Source organism: Giraffa tippelskirchi, chromosome 5 (genome assembly GCF_054371585.1).
Source record: "Giraffa tippelskirchi isolate mGirTip1 chromosome 5, T2T-mGirTip1v1.2.pri, whole genome shotgun sequence".
Lineage (NCBI taxonomy): Eukaryota > Metazoa > Chordata > Mammalia > Artiodactyla > Giraffidae > Giraffa > Giraffa tippelskirchi.
In genome coordinates this window covers 97883824-97897558 of record NC_137279.1, presented here as the reverse complement: position 1 = coordinate 97897558, position 13735 = coordinate 97883824, and the positions used below count along the sequence as shown (strand labels likewise).

The 13735-nt window shown below is 56.2% G+C and overlaps 1 protein-coding gene across 10 annotated transcripts; it reads left to right on the top strand.

Moving 5' to 3' along the window:
• The first annotated feature begins 4922 nt into the window (after positions 1–4922).
• On the top strand, positions 4923–13613 carry ZNF687 (zinc finger protein 687). Of its 10 annotated transcripts, XM_081487565.1 has the most exons (11): positions 5841–6230; positions 6467–6562; positions 8057–8218; positions 8906–10179; positions 10326–10504; positions 10905–11081; positions 11163–11325; positions 11486–11818; positions 11939–12051; positions 12243–12384; positions 12509–13613. In XM_081487565.1, the coding sequence occupies exons 3-11, from the start codon at positions 8074–8076 to the stop codon at positions 13004–13006; spliced, it is 3024 nt and encodes a 1007-aa protein (XP_081343691.1). In that variant the 5' UTR covers positions 5841–6230; positions 6467–6562; positions 8057–8073; the 3' UTR covers positions 13007–13613. The 10 variants fall into 10 exon arrangements, 8 of the variants coding, with proteins under 8 accessions (XP_081343689.1, XP_081343683.1, XP_081343685.1 ...); XM_081487563.1 differs by lacking the exons at positions 5841–6230; positions 6467–6562 and adding an exon at positions 4923–5058; XM_081487561.1 differs by having other exon boundaries at positions 5147–6230; positions 8057–10179.
• Positions 13614–13735: the final 122 nt, after the last annotated feature.

The following is a 13735-nucleotide window of genomic DNA, read 5'->3' as shown; positions in this document are numbered from 1 at the left end:
TTATTTAACTTCTATGCAGAGTACATCATGTGAAATGCCAGGCTTGGATGAAGCACAAGCTGAAATCAAGACTGCCGATAGAAATATCAATAACCTCAAACATACAGATGACACCACACTTATGGCAGAAAGCCAAGAACTATAGAGCCTCTTGATGAAAGTGAAAGAAGAGAGTGAAAAGCTGGCTTAAAACTCAACATTCAAGAAATGAAGATCATGGCATCCGGTCCATCACTTCATGGCAAATAGGTGGGGAAACAATAGAAACAGTGGCTGACTTTATTTTCTTGGGCTCCAAAATCACTGCAGATGGTGAGTGCAGCCATGAAATTAAAAGACACTTGCTCCTTGGAAGAAAAGCTATGACAAACCTAGACGGCATATTAAAAAGCTGAGACATTACTTTGCCAACAAAGGTCCATCCAGTTAAAGCTATGGGTTTTCCAGTGGTCACGTATGGATATGAGAGTTGGACCATAAAGAAAGCTGAGTGCCAAAGAACTGATGCTTTTGAACTGTGGTGTTGGAGAAGACTCTTGAGAGTCCCTTGGACTACAAGGAGATCCAACCAGTCTATCCTAAAGGAAATCAGTCTTGAATATTCATTGGAAGGACTGGTGCTGAAGATGAAGTTCCAATCCTTTGGCCACCTGATGCAAAGAGCCCACTCATTGGAAAAGTCCCTGATGCTGGGAAAGATTGAAAGCAGGAGGAGAAGGGGACAACAGAGGCTGAGATGATTGGATGGCATCACCGACTTGATGGACATGAGTTTGAGTAGGCTCTGGGAATTGGTGGTGGACAGGGAAGCCTGGTGTGCTGCAGTCCATGGCGTCACAAAGAGTGGGACAGGACTGAGTGACTGAACTGAACTGATCTACCAGAATGTGTGTTAATTGTTCAGTCATGTCTGACTCTTTGCAACCGCTTGGACTGTAGCCCACCATGTTCCTCTGGCCATGGTATTCTCCAGGCAAGAATACTGGAGTGGATTGTCATTTCCTTCTCCAGGGGATCTTCCTATCTACCAGAATACTTAAAACTAAAAGGATCGACAGTGCCAAGTGTTGGTGAAGATACTGTAGGACAACTTGAACACTCATAAATTGCTAATAGGAGTATAAACTGGAATACTTAGGAAAGCTGGTACTACCTAGTAAAGGCAAAGATAGATATCTAGACCACTATACATATGTATATGCTGCTGCTGCTGCTGCTAAGTCGCTTCAGTCGTGTCCGACTCTGTGCGACCCCACAGACGGCAGCCCACCAGGCTCCCCTGTCCCTGGGATTCTCCAGGCAAGAATACTGGAGTGGGTTGCCATTTCCTCCTCCAGTGCATGAAAGTGAAAAGTGAAAGTGAAGTCGCTCAGTCGTGTCTGACTCTTCGCGACCTCATGGGCTGCAGCCTACCAGGCTCCTCCGTCCATGGGGTTTCCCAGGCAAGAGTACTGGAGTGGGGTGCCATTGCCTTCTCCGACATATGTATATACATACATACATATATATATACTTTTCTGAGTATATACTCAGGAAAAATTGGTGTACCTGTCCATCAAATAGAGATATAAGAATTTTCATAGTAGTTTTAATTTTTATTTTTTTGGCTATGCTGGATCTTCGTTGCTGCTTGGGTTTTTTCTCTAGTTGCAGTGAGCACGGGTTGCTCTTTAGTTGGGGTGTGTGGGCTTCTCATTGTGATTGCTTCTCTTGTTGCCGAGCACAGGCTCTAGGGCTTCAGTAGTTGTGGCTGAGTAGTTGTGGTGTCCAGATTCCAGAGCAAGGCTCAATAGTTGTGTTGCAAGGGCTTTGTTGCTCCACAGCATGTGGATCTTCCTGGACTAGGGATTGAACTTGTGTCTCCTGCACTGGCAAGCGGATTCTTTACCACTGAGCCGCCAAGGAAGCCTCTATACATACATTCTTATAATAAGTTCACACATAGTACCAGTATCAACAACCTCATATAAGCAGATGATACCACTCTAATGGAGAAAGTGGGTAGGAACTAAAGAGCCTCTTGATGAAGGTGAAAGAGGAGAGTGAAAAAGCTGGCTTAAAACTCAGCATCCAAGAAATGAAGATCATGGCATCCCGTCCCATCACTTCATGACAAATAGATGGGGAAAAAGTGGAAACAGTGGCAGATTTTATTTTCTTGGTCTCCAAAATCACTGCAGATGGTGACTGCAGTCATAAAATTAAAAGACACTTGCTCCTTGGAAGAAAAGTTACGACAAACCTAGACAATGTATTAAAAAGCAGAGACACCACTTTGCTGACAAAGGTCCATAGAGTCAAAGCTATGGTTTTTCCTGTAGTCATGCACAGATGTGAGCTGGACCATAAAGAAGGCTGAGCACCGAAGAATTTATGCTTTTTAATTATGGTGCTGGAGAACTCTTGAGAGTCTCTTGGACTGCAAAGAGATCAAACCAGTCCATCCTAAAGGAAATCAATCCTGAATATTCATTGGAAGGACTGATGCTGAAGCTGAAGCTCCAATCCTTTGGCCACCTGATACAAAGAGCCCACTCATTGGAAAAGACCCTGATTCTAGGAAAGACTGAGGGCAGGAGGAGAAGAGGGTAACAGAGAATGTGATGGTTGGATGGCATCATCAACTCAATGCACATGAGTTTGAGTAAACTCCGGGAGATAGTGAAGGACAGAAAAAGCTGGTGTGCTGCAGTCCATGTGGTTGCAAGGAATGGGACCTGGCTTAGTGACTGAACAACAACAATAGTACCAGTATATGAGTCGTAATTACGGTTCCATGGGCTTTCCTGGTGGCTCAAGTGGTAAAGAATCTGCCTGCAATGCAGGCGACCTGGGTTCAGTCCCTGGATTGGGAAGATCCCCTGGAGGAGGGCATGGCAACCCACTCCAGTATTTTTGCCTGGTGAATCCCTTGGACAGAGGAGCTGGCAGTCTACAGTCCATGGGGTTTGCAAAGAGTGGGACAGAGCTGAGCGACTAAGCACAGAGGCACAGGAAGACTCAGAGGAGAGAAGAATGAAATGCTGGTGGGCATTCCCATACATATATTCACACACATTCACATACATCCAGTATGCGATTCTAGTTAGTTTGTTCAGAAGTGGATGAGGAGCTGTGAGTTGGGACAACTGCAAGCAATCTTCAGAAAGTCAGAGCTGGAGCTGCTGCTGCTGCTAAGTCGCTTCAGTCGTGTCCGACCCTGTGCGACCCCATAGACGGCAGCCCACCAGGCTCCGCCGTCCCTGGGATTCTCCAGGCAAGAACACTGGAGTGGGTTGCCATTTCCTTCTCCAATGCATGAAAGTGAAAAGTGAGAGTGAAGTCGCTCAGTTGTGTCCAACTCTTCGCCACCCCATGGACTGCAGCCTACCAGAGAGGGTTCCTAATCCCATTTGCCATGGCTTTACAAAGCACTTTGACATTCTAAACCGTTAAAATCATCACAGAAACCATGGCAGGTGGGCATTATAATCCCAATTTTATCCATGAGAAAATTTGGTTGAGGAGGTTGAGCAACTTGCCCCATGGAACCATATGACAAATGGTGGCCCAATACTCCCACCCGGAGGTTCTGATTCACACTTCAATACAATCGCTATTAACACTCTTTCAGGGAGCGCCATAGTTGTCCTGGGTTCCGGAGTCTTGGAAAGCACAACAGAAACATCTTAATAACTACATTTAAGGTTTTCAGCGGCTGTGTGCAAGGCGGAATAGGCAGGCTTGTCGGCCAGCTGGGGTACGCATGAAGTGGTATACTGGACTTGCAAACGAGTGCAGCGAGCGCTTGCTGACTTGCTGTTGTTGTTTAGTCGCAAAGTCGTGTCTGACTCTTTGGGACCCCACCCCCCCAACCAAGGAGTGTAGCCCGCCAGGCCGATTAGAGAGTATCACTTTCGGAGTATCCCTCCTCTTCCTCCGCCTTCAGGGGGCGGGGCCACAAAGCGCGGGAAAACCGGCCACGACTCCACCCTCTACCCGTGCTGGGGGCGGGGAAGACGAGAACTCTTAAATGGGTAACGGAGGTGGGGAGGGTTTCTCCATCTCCTGTCTCCGTGTTTAGGAAGCCTAGTACAGTGCCGCTTTAAGAACCCTTTTGAAATGGCCCTGGCCACGCCAGCACCCTAACGTCACCTCTCCCTTACTTCCGGTCTGCAAGCCCGTTCCAGGCTTCAGGTGCCCGTTCTTTCCACACTACAAATCCCGCCCCCGCTACGAGCCCTCCTGCAGAGGGAGGAGCAGTGGTTGACGCCATCGCCCAAGAGCTAGCCCTTGCGAGGATCCCATCCAAACAGATTATATGACGGTTTAGATAGTGGGAAAACCGCGAGGAAATGGTCAACCAGATGACGTGATGCTTTCGGTGACGTCCCACTTTGTGACTTCTGCATGGAAAGACTGGCATTGGGGTGTTGCTTGAGAAAACAGCGCAAATGAACCCACACACCCGGGTTCCACTCAGGGCCAACGAGGTTCTCCTCAAAGTGCCCAACAAATAAAAAGCAGAAGGTTCTGATATTTGCATAAGTGAACTGCAGGTTTCTTGGATCGTGACCAATAGGGAGTGAAGGGGCGGAGACGCACCTGGGTTAGTCACCGCCTCCAGTAGGAAAGCAGGGAATCAGATTGGCTTCTTTCTAAGCGACAGTCGCGGAGGCCACTCATTTTTGAGACGCACAGATGGGGGCAGGTGGGCCCCGGCGCAACCAATGAGGAGAAGCATCTCCAGAAGGACCAAGCTTCTTGCCCAATGATGCCGGGAAGGCTGTACAGAGCTGGTTCAGAGCGGCAGCACTTAAGGCCAACCCAGTGTGGAGCTGGGAGGGGCGCAGTGCTGAACGACGGGGGCATTGACCAATGGCGAGTGCGAAAGCGGGCAGCCCAGACCAGGGACGCGAAGGGAGCTGAGGGAGGGGGAGGTTGAACCGGAGAGAAGCAGGAAGTAGCGGCGGTCGTGGAGAGGGCGGCGGCGGCGGCGGCGGCGGTAGCGGCCGGAGCCGTGGGGAGACCGCTGGGTCTCGGCCCGTACTGGGAGCGGAACAAGAAAGCGTGTCTAGGGTAAATACCCGCCTTTGGCCCCGCCCCCTGGGGGGGCGGGTAAATACCCCCGCCCCTCCCCCACTTGGTCAACTACCCCCCCCTCCGCGCCGCCCCCCGGGATGGCTTCTACTGTGGCCCCGACGCCGCCCCCGTCCCGTGGGGCCGGTGGGCGAAACTCCAAGCCTGTTGAAAGCACAGCCCCTAGCAGGGTAAACGTGGAGGGAGGGTCGGGGTCCCCAACTCCTGGGGCCCCCGTCCCAAGAGGCGTCCGAAGCGCGGCCCGGGGACTGGAAGCTGCGGGATGTCGCGACCTAAAATGGTGTCCGTGTCCGGGGTTGGGGGTGGGGGCGGGGGAACTGGGCCAGGCCGGAGCGGAGCCTGCACCCCGCCTGGGCGCGGGTCAGCGTCCGGGCCCGGACGGGACTCAGGCTCGAGCCCCGGGCCGCGGCGCGCCTTCCGATTCCTCTCTGGTCTCGAGAGAGCCTCGGGAGACCGCGGGGGGAGGAGGCTGCGCTGCGCAGGGAGGGAGGGAAGAAGGTCGGAGTTGGGACGGACCCCGGCTGGAGAGCTGCGAGTCAGGCAGAGACAGTCCCCTCCCCACTCTCTTTCCACGCCTCCCCTACTCCCGTATAGTCCAGGGCCGGGAGGTGCGGCGCGGCAGCTCCCTAAGGGCCTGGCCTGGCGGAGGCCCGTCCTTCCCTTCGCACGCGGGTGAGAATTAGAGAAGGGCGGCGCGCCTCAGTTTCCCCTCTGACTTCTCCCATGTACACTCCCTCCCCCCCCCGCAACCCTGGACATGCTCCCCGCGCCGGTCCTCGGCAGATGGCAGAGACTTAATTCAGCCCGCTGCCCAGCTTGGCGGTAGCCTAATCGCCCCCGGCCGCCGGCCCCTCGCCCTCCTCTGCGCAGCAGGCCCCGGGCCAGGGAAGGGGACGCGGGGCCCCCACCCGACCCAAGCCAGTTCACCCTCTTCCTGTTCAACCCCTTCCTTTGGCTTTTGGGGAAGAACGGAGGGAAGGAGGGGGGCTGGAGCCCAAGAGACAGGGCGCAGCAGCCGCAGAAAGGCCTGGACTGTGGGGCGGGGGAAGCCTCCACGGCCTTGAGCTCCGCTGCTTGATCTACTGCCTGTTCCTGACTATCCGATGACCTCTAAGTCACTTGGACGTCAAAGAGGGAGTTGCTTGGGGGAGGCAAGTTCGTGAGTGTATTCTCATAGTCTCCATTGATCTGTGCTCCACCAGCCCACTTTTCTGAGGGCCCAAGCGGAAGGTGGCTCTGGCCTCTCAGGGTGGGAACGGCGCCGGGGCAGGGGAGGGCTGCAGCCATCCAGCAGGGCGGACGCAAGGTTGGAGGGCTTTGTTTAAACCCAGAACCTACAGAATGAAGTAGAGGGGGATGAAGGGAGAACTCCCCTTTCTTCCTCTAGTTGGTACCCTCTCTTTCCACCCTCACCTTGGTCCCAGCAATGCCAGCTGCCACCTGCTGGGACTCTCTCCAGTTACAGTCTAAAGGCTGGAAGGAGGTGAGAAAATTGGCCTGGGAAATGGCTTGGATCCTGGGCAGGGAATGTGGAAGGAAAGAGACTTCTTCAGTTGCTTCTTCCTAGATATAGTAACACTGTGGGGAGAGAGAGATAGGGAACAGACCTGGGTTCCCCACAGACTTTCGGCTGACCTTGTTGGTTTAGTACCGCTTTAGTCTCTTGGGGTTTTCTTTTTTTTCTTGTACTAGGACAGGTGGGGGTTGGGTGAGCCTTCCTAGGCCACTGTTGCCAAGGGAAAGTGAAAAGGGTGAGGAGTGTGAGTTGGGGATAACCTGAGGTGAGGAGCTCAGAGGAGACATGACAGGGGTGAGGGGCCTGACTTTTGCCGATTGTGGCAGCTGTGTTGGATAAGCCCATACCCTGGAGTTTTAGTCCTGAGAGAGCAAGATGGGGAGGCGGGGGCGGGGTTGGCTAGGGGAAGGCCAGGCACTCCTGGGAAGGTAGGTGAGGGAGCAGCAGGTGTTTGTGACAGCAGAGGCTTAGGCTGGGGCCCTTGTGACCAGGCTGCTGTCACGGTTTTCCACTGCTTCTCTTTGTCTCTTTCTGTTCCTGTGTCTTATTCTTTCCATTTTTGTCTCTTGGGCAACTTCCCTGAACCCACTTCTCCCTGTTAACCCAGCTAGATCTCCAAGTGCCAGTAATGACCCCAAGTGGCCCAGACTTGACCTTCCCTGACCCCTGACTCTCATCCCTAACCCCAGCCCTAGATTTCCAGTGCTTATTCTCTCCCAGGACCTTCTCGGCCTGGCATGTCCTAGCTGTAACAATCAATTATTCTGTGGGTTCTGACTCTCAGGTTTAGGATTCATATCATGCTCAGAACAACCCTATGATAAACCAGTTATTTGCCTGCTGTTTCAGACAGCAAGAGTAAGGCAGTTGAGTAACTTGTTTATACATACAGCAGGCTGTTGATAAGGCTGGAACTGGAATCAATCCTTGCATCTTGGCTTAAGTTGCTGCCCTTTTGTGCATATGGCCTTTCAGATCTTTGTGGACCCCCAGAAGATCCATGAAGAATATGAATGGATCCCATGCTGCCGTGAATGAGCTTTTAAATCTAGAGCATCATTACATTCGTCTCCTTAATAGTAGTATTGATTAGTTGATTGATCCTGTGCTGGGCACAGGAGGGGTTGTGGTGGTTTCAACCAGGACAATCACAGAGCTCCCTCCATCTCTACTCTCTTATCTCTCAGCTGTGTCTCTGAGAAGTCTCTTTTCTTTTGCTTTCTCTGGATCTTCTATGGATCTTTCTCTGGAATGTGCATGCTACCGTCCTTTCCAGTTTTAGGGTTTGGCAAAACAGGTACCTCCACCAGCTCTCTAGGATTTGCACTATGATGGAGGTGTATCCAAGTCAGTGTGCATGGGCTTCTGAGAGGGAATGTATGCGGAGATCCTGAGGGAGGAGGGCCAGAGTTCCTGCTTTCAGACATCTCAGTTTCTCACTTTTTTCCCTGTTCTCTTCAGGTCTGGGACAGATTGCCATGGGGGACATGAAGACCCCTGATTTTGATGACCTCCTTGCTGCCTTTGACATCCCTGACATTGATGCAAATGAAGCCATCCATTCTGGGCCAGAAGAAAATGAGGGGCCAGGAGGCTCCGGGAAGCCTGAACCCAGTGTAGGAGGTGAATCTGGCGAAGCAACAGCAGCTCCTGCTGGGGATGGCCCTGGGGGACCCACCCAGGCCTCTGACCATGGCCTGCCACCGCCGGACGTCTCAGCAGTCAGCGTCATCGTCAAGAACACTGTGTGCCCTGAGCAGTCAGAGTCCCTGGCTGGGAGTTCAGGAGGGGAAGGGGCCCGGGCTGGGGGAGTGACGAAGGAAGGCCCTCTGGGACCTCGTCTGATGCAGAATGGTTTTGGGGGCCCTGAGCCGTCCCTTCCAGGAACCCCACGCTCTCCAGCTCCTCCCAGTGGGGGTACCTGGAAAGAAAAATCCCTGGAAGGCAAAGCTCCGCTGGATCTGTTTGCTCATTTTGGGCCTGAGCCAGGGGAGCACCCTGATCCTCTTCCTCCCTCTGCACCCTCCCCACCTCGGGAAGGGGCCCTGACCCCACCTGCTTTCCCCTCTCCCTTTGAGCTGACCCGGGAGAATGGCCCAGCCTTGCTGCCCCCCGCTTCTCCCCCATTGCTGGGGGCCTTGAAGCAGGAAAGCTGCAGCCCTCTTCATCCCCAGAGCCTCGTTCAGCCAGGCTCAGGCGCTAGCCCTGAGGCCACTGGAGTCCCTGCCAGTGCCTCCCCTTCCCAGGTGGCAGGGGTGTCCTTCTTGAAGAAGTCTCCGGGGCACCAGAGCCCTCTTGCCTCCCCTAAAGGGCCCAGCTGTCAGCCCCTGAAGGAAGAGGAGGATGAGGGACCAGTAGACAAGTCTTCCCCGGGAAGTCCCCAGAGTCCCTCCAGTGGAGCTGAGGCTGCGGACGAGGACAGCAATGACTCCCCTGCCTCCAGCTCCTCTCGGCCTCTCAAGGTGCGGATCAAGACCATTAAAACATCCTGCGGAAATATCACAAGGACTGTAACCCGGGTCCCCTCAGACCCTGATCCCCCTGCCCCCTTGGCTGAGGGGGGCTTCCTGGCAGAGGCTAACCTCCTGAAGTTGTCCCCGGCAACCCCAACCCCCGAGGGTCCGAAGGTGGTGAGTGTCCAACTGGGTGATGGCACGAGGCTCAAGGGCACCGTGCTGCCCGTGGCCACCATTCAGAATGCAAGTACTGCCATGCTGATGGCAGCCAGCGTGGCCCGCAAAGCTGTGGTTCTGCCTGGGGGCACTGCCACCAGCCCTAAGACGATGCCTAAGAATGTGCTGGGTCTGGTGCCCCAAGCCCTGCCCAAGGCTGAGGGGAGGACAGGGCTGGGGACAGGGGGACAGAAGGTGAATGGCGCCTCAGTGGTAATGGTGCAGCCTTCTAAGCCGGCCACTGGGCCGGGGGCAGCAGGTGGCACGGTGATCTCACGGACCCAGTCCAGCCTGGTGGAGGCCTTCAACAAGATCCTCAACAGCAAGAACCTGCTGCCTGCCTACCGGCCGAACCTGAGTCCACCAGCTGAGGCCGGGCTGGCCCTGCCACCCACGGGCTACCGCTGCCTCGAGTGTGGGGATGCCTTCTCATTGGAGAAGAGCCTGGCGAGACACTATGACCGCCGGAGCATGCGCATTGAGGTCACCTGCAATCACTGCGCCCGCCGCCTGGTCTTCTTCAACAAGTGCAGCCTGCTTCTGCATGCCCGCGAGCACAAGGACAAGGGCCTCGTCATGCAGTGTTCACACCTGGTCATGAGGCCGGTGGCCCTGGACCAGATGGTGGGGCAGCCAGACATCACGCCCCTACTGGCTGTCCCACCTGCCCTCGGACCTCCAGCCTTGCCCACCTTGGGCAAGGGTGAAGGGGCCGTCACCACATCCGCCGTTACTGCAGTAGCCGCCGAGGCCCCCGTGCTGCCGCTCTCAACGGAGCCACCTGCCAACCCTGCCACCTCCACTTACACATGCTTCCGCTGCCTGGAGTGCAGGGAGCAGTGCCGTGACAAGGCCGGCATGGCTGCCCACTTCCAGCAGCTCGGGCCCCCTGCCCCTGGGGCCACCAGCAATGTGAGTTGCCTTTCACAGCCTCTCCCTGGGAAGGGGACAGCCAGGTGCCACGGGGACACGGTCTAGGAAGGTGTGGGGGCTTGGTTAGAAGGAATGGGTGACAGGCCCCTCCTCACAGACTCACCTTGTTTCGACCTCCTTGACAGGTGTGCCCAACCTGCCCCATGATGCTCCCCAACCGCTGCAGCTTCAGCGCCCACCAGCGCATGCATAAGAACCGACCTCCCCACGTCTGTCCTGAGTGTGGGGGCAACTTTCTGCAAGCCAATTTTCAGACCCATCTCCGGGAGGCCTGCCTACATTTCTCTCGCCGCGTAGGATACAGGTGCCTCCCACACCTCCTCCCCATATGTTGACACTTTTCTTCCTGTACTTGATGGTCTCGTGGCTCCTGGGACCAGCCTTTTAGAAGGCGAGCCCGTCTCTCCTGCTGAATCACTCAGCCATGCTGTGTTGGCGAGTGCAGCCTGAGCTCTCTGCCTTTCCGGCGCTCCCCCGGAGAGGAGCTAGCGAGCGAGCAGGACCACCTCTGGAGCACCAGCTCTACCTCTGCAGGCCTCCCCTCTGGGCCTGGGTCCTGTGGCTCTTTCCTTCCTCCACTTGCTCATGTTCCACTGCTGATTATAACTTCTCAGGCCACCTGGTCCCTGAGAATGAGTGTGGGGTTGAGGGTGGCTGCGGGGACACCCCCTACTCACCACCATCCCTCCGACTTTCTCCCCAAGGTGCCCCAGCTGTGCAGTGGTGTTTGGAGGTGTGAACTCCATCAAGTCCCACATCCAGACATCACACTGCGAGGTTTTCCACAAGTGCCCCATCTGCCCCATGGCCTTCAAGTCTGCACCCAGCGCCCATGCCCACCTCTACACCCAGCATCCCAGCTTCCACACGCAGCAGGCCAAGTGAGACCTGGGGGGGAGCATAGGAGTGGGGTTGGGCCTTGATGGGGCAGGATGTCAGCACTGTCCTCTCCATCCACACAGGATGATCTACAAGTGCGCCATGTGTGACACGGTCTTCACTCACAAACCCCTCCTCTCCTCACACTTCGACCAGCACTTGCTGCCCCAGCGTGTCAGCGTCTTTAAGTGCCCATCTTGTCCTCTGCTATTTGCCCAAAAAAGGACCATGCTGGAACATCTCAAGGTACAGGAGTCAAGGGACGGAGGCGGGATGCTCGGCTGTATCATTCCGGGGTTAAGATCACACACCCCTCTGGAAATGGGAGCAGGGGAGAAGCCAGGACTTGGGCAAGGCCAGGCCCTCCTGCCCACCAATAGCCACATGCCTTGTCTCCCTCTCACAGAACACCCATCAGTCTGGGCGCCCGGGGGAGGAGACCGCTGGGAAAGGAGCTGGGGGTGCCCTTCTGACCCCCAAGACAGAGCCTGAGGAGCTGGCTGTGTCTCGGGCAGGAACCGCTGCCCCTACTGAGGAATCTTCTTCAACCTCAGAAGAGGAGGAGCCACCCAGCTCCCCTGAGCCCCCTCGCCCAACCAAACGGCCCCGGCGAGAACTGGGGAGCAAAGGCATCAAGGGTGGGGGAGGGGGCCCTGGAGGCTGGACCTGTGGCCTCTGTCACTCCTGGTTTCCTGAGCGTGACGAATATGTGGGTCACATGAAGAAGGAGCACGGCAAGGTGAGGGGGGGCGCCCTCTGGGAGCCAGAGGGGCTGCACTGGGGTTGACCTATGTGGCACTGGGGATGGGGTCCCAGATGGGAGCCTGGCTCTGAGATCCCCCACCCCCTGCTCTCCTAGTCAGTGAAAAAGTTTCCCTGCCGCCTGTGTGAGCGCTCCTTCTGCTCGGCCCCCAGCCTGAGGCGCCATGTCAGGGTCAACCACGAGGGTATCAAGCGAGTTTACCCTTGCAGGTAACCTTCACCCCTGTGCCCCTGTCCTCTTCTGTCCAGCAGGGTGCCCCCGACCCTGGTTCCCCAAAACACCTTCCCACCTGCCTCTTAGGTCTGAGTGGACTGACGGTTGAGGCCTCCCTCTGCTCAAGCCACGAGCCTTGGTCTTTGGGCTGTGCCCCGGCGCCCACCCCGCCCGCTCTCCCCTTTAGGTATTGCACAGAGGGAAAGCGCACCTTCAGCAGCCGCCTGATCCTGGAGAAACACGTCCAGGTCCGGCACGGCTTGCCGCTCGGGGCCCAGTCCCCTGGCCGGGGGAACGCCCTGGCTCGGGGCCCTGGTGCCAGAGCCCAGGTAGGCTGAGGCCCAAGCTTCCCAGCGAGGACGGTGGGAGTGGGAGCGTGCGCAGCCTCAGGGCGCTGGGTGGGGGTGCCGGGGCCATGGGATGACCTGGACACCCAGTTTCTTTCTTCTGCAGGGGCAGGGACGGAAGCGCCGCCAATCCTCAGACTCTTGCAGTGAGGAGCCTGACAGCACGACACCTCCAGCCAAGTCCCCCAGGGGCATGCCCGGGTCGGGTGGCCATGGCCCCCTGCGCTACCGGAGCGGCGGCTCGGCAGAACAGAGCCTCATGGTGGGCTTGAGGGTGGACGGTGGTGCCCAGCAGTGCCTCGACTGTGGCTTGTGCTTTGCCTCGCCTGGCTCCCTGAGCCGTCACCGTTTCATCAGCCACAAGAAGAAACGGGGTGTGGGGAGTGCCAGTGCCCTAGGCCTGGGGGATGGGGAGGAAGAGGCCCCCCCTCCTTCCAGGTCCGACCCAGATGGTGGAGAATCACCCTTGCCTGCTTCAGGAGGCCCGCTGACCTGTAAGGTCTGTGGCAAGAGCTGTGACAGCCCTCTCAACCTCAAGACCCATTTCCGCACACATGGCATGGCGTTCATCAGGGCTCGGCAAGGGGGCAGTGGGGACAACTAGGGCCCAGGCCTGGACTGAGTGAGTCCCCTCCCTCTTCCTTGGGAGCTCTGGGTCACTGCTGCTGCCTGGTCCCTGGGCTGGGGAGTTCCATTATAATTCATGTTTTGTTCAGCTCCTCTTCCGCTAACCCCCAAGGACAACCAGCTTTTGAGGATGGTAGTTACTTGTGGTCCCCCCTTGGGTCCTAGTAGAGTGGGTCCTCCGTTCCTTCTTTCTGAGCCCAACACTAATTATTTTCTTGCTGCAGTTCCCCCCCATGTGGGACGGGGGGGTGGGGGGGGGAGGATGGGAAGGCCTGATACTGGGGTGGTCAGGGACACACTCCTCACCTCTGTGGGCACGGATGGCGGCCCCATCCTTGTCCCAGCATGCCCTTCAGACTCACTGGCACTCCAGCCCCCCACCCCTGCAGTGCCTTTCACTTTTTTTTTTCCCCCAGAAATCCGGGGTGGGGGGGTTGGTGGGGGTGAGTCCTGTCAAGGGGGTTCCAGGGAGAGGAGAGGACAGGCTCTCAGGAATCCTTTATTCTTGTAGTAATAATACTAACAGTGGGGGAAATGGGAGGGAGAAAACCAGACCATTAAAACTGCTCGTGGTTTAATCCCCATTCAAGCTCCTCTTTTTATGTGACTTAGACAATGTGGACGGGTCTGGGAGGGAGGTGAATGACAAAGCTGGGAAGGCCCTTCTTGGGGGATGAGGTGGTTATTGACCAGGACAGGCAGGGAA

Excerpts from the sequence above, each read along its gene's own strand:
- ZNF687 (XM_081487557.1), top strand. The coding sequence starts at position 8,074 with ATGGGGGACATGAAGACCCCTGATTTTGATGACCTCCTTGCTGCCTTT. Across the intron at positions 12,052-12,242 it reads AAGCGAGTTTACCCTTGCAG|GTATTGCACAGAGGGAAAGC; the intron begins GTAACCTTCACC and ends TCTCCCCTTTAG. Across the intron at positions 12,385-12,508 it reads GCCCTGGTGCCAGAGCCCAG|GGGCAGGGACGGAAGCGCCG; the intron begins GTAGGCTGAGGC and ends TTTCTTCTGCAG.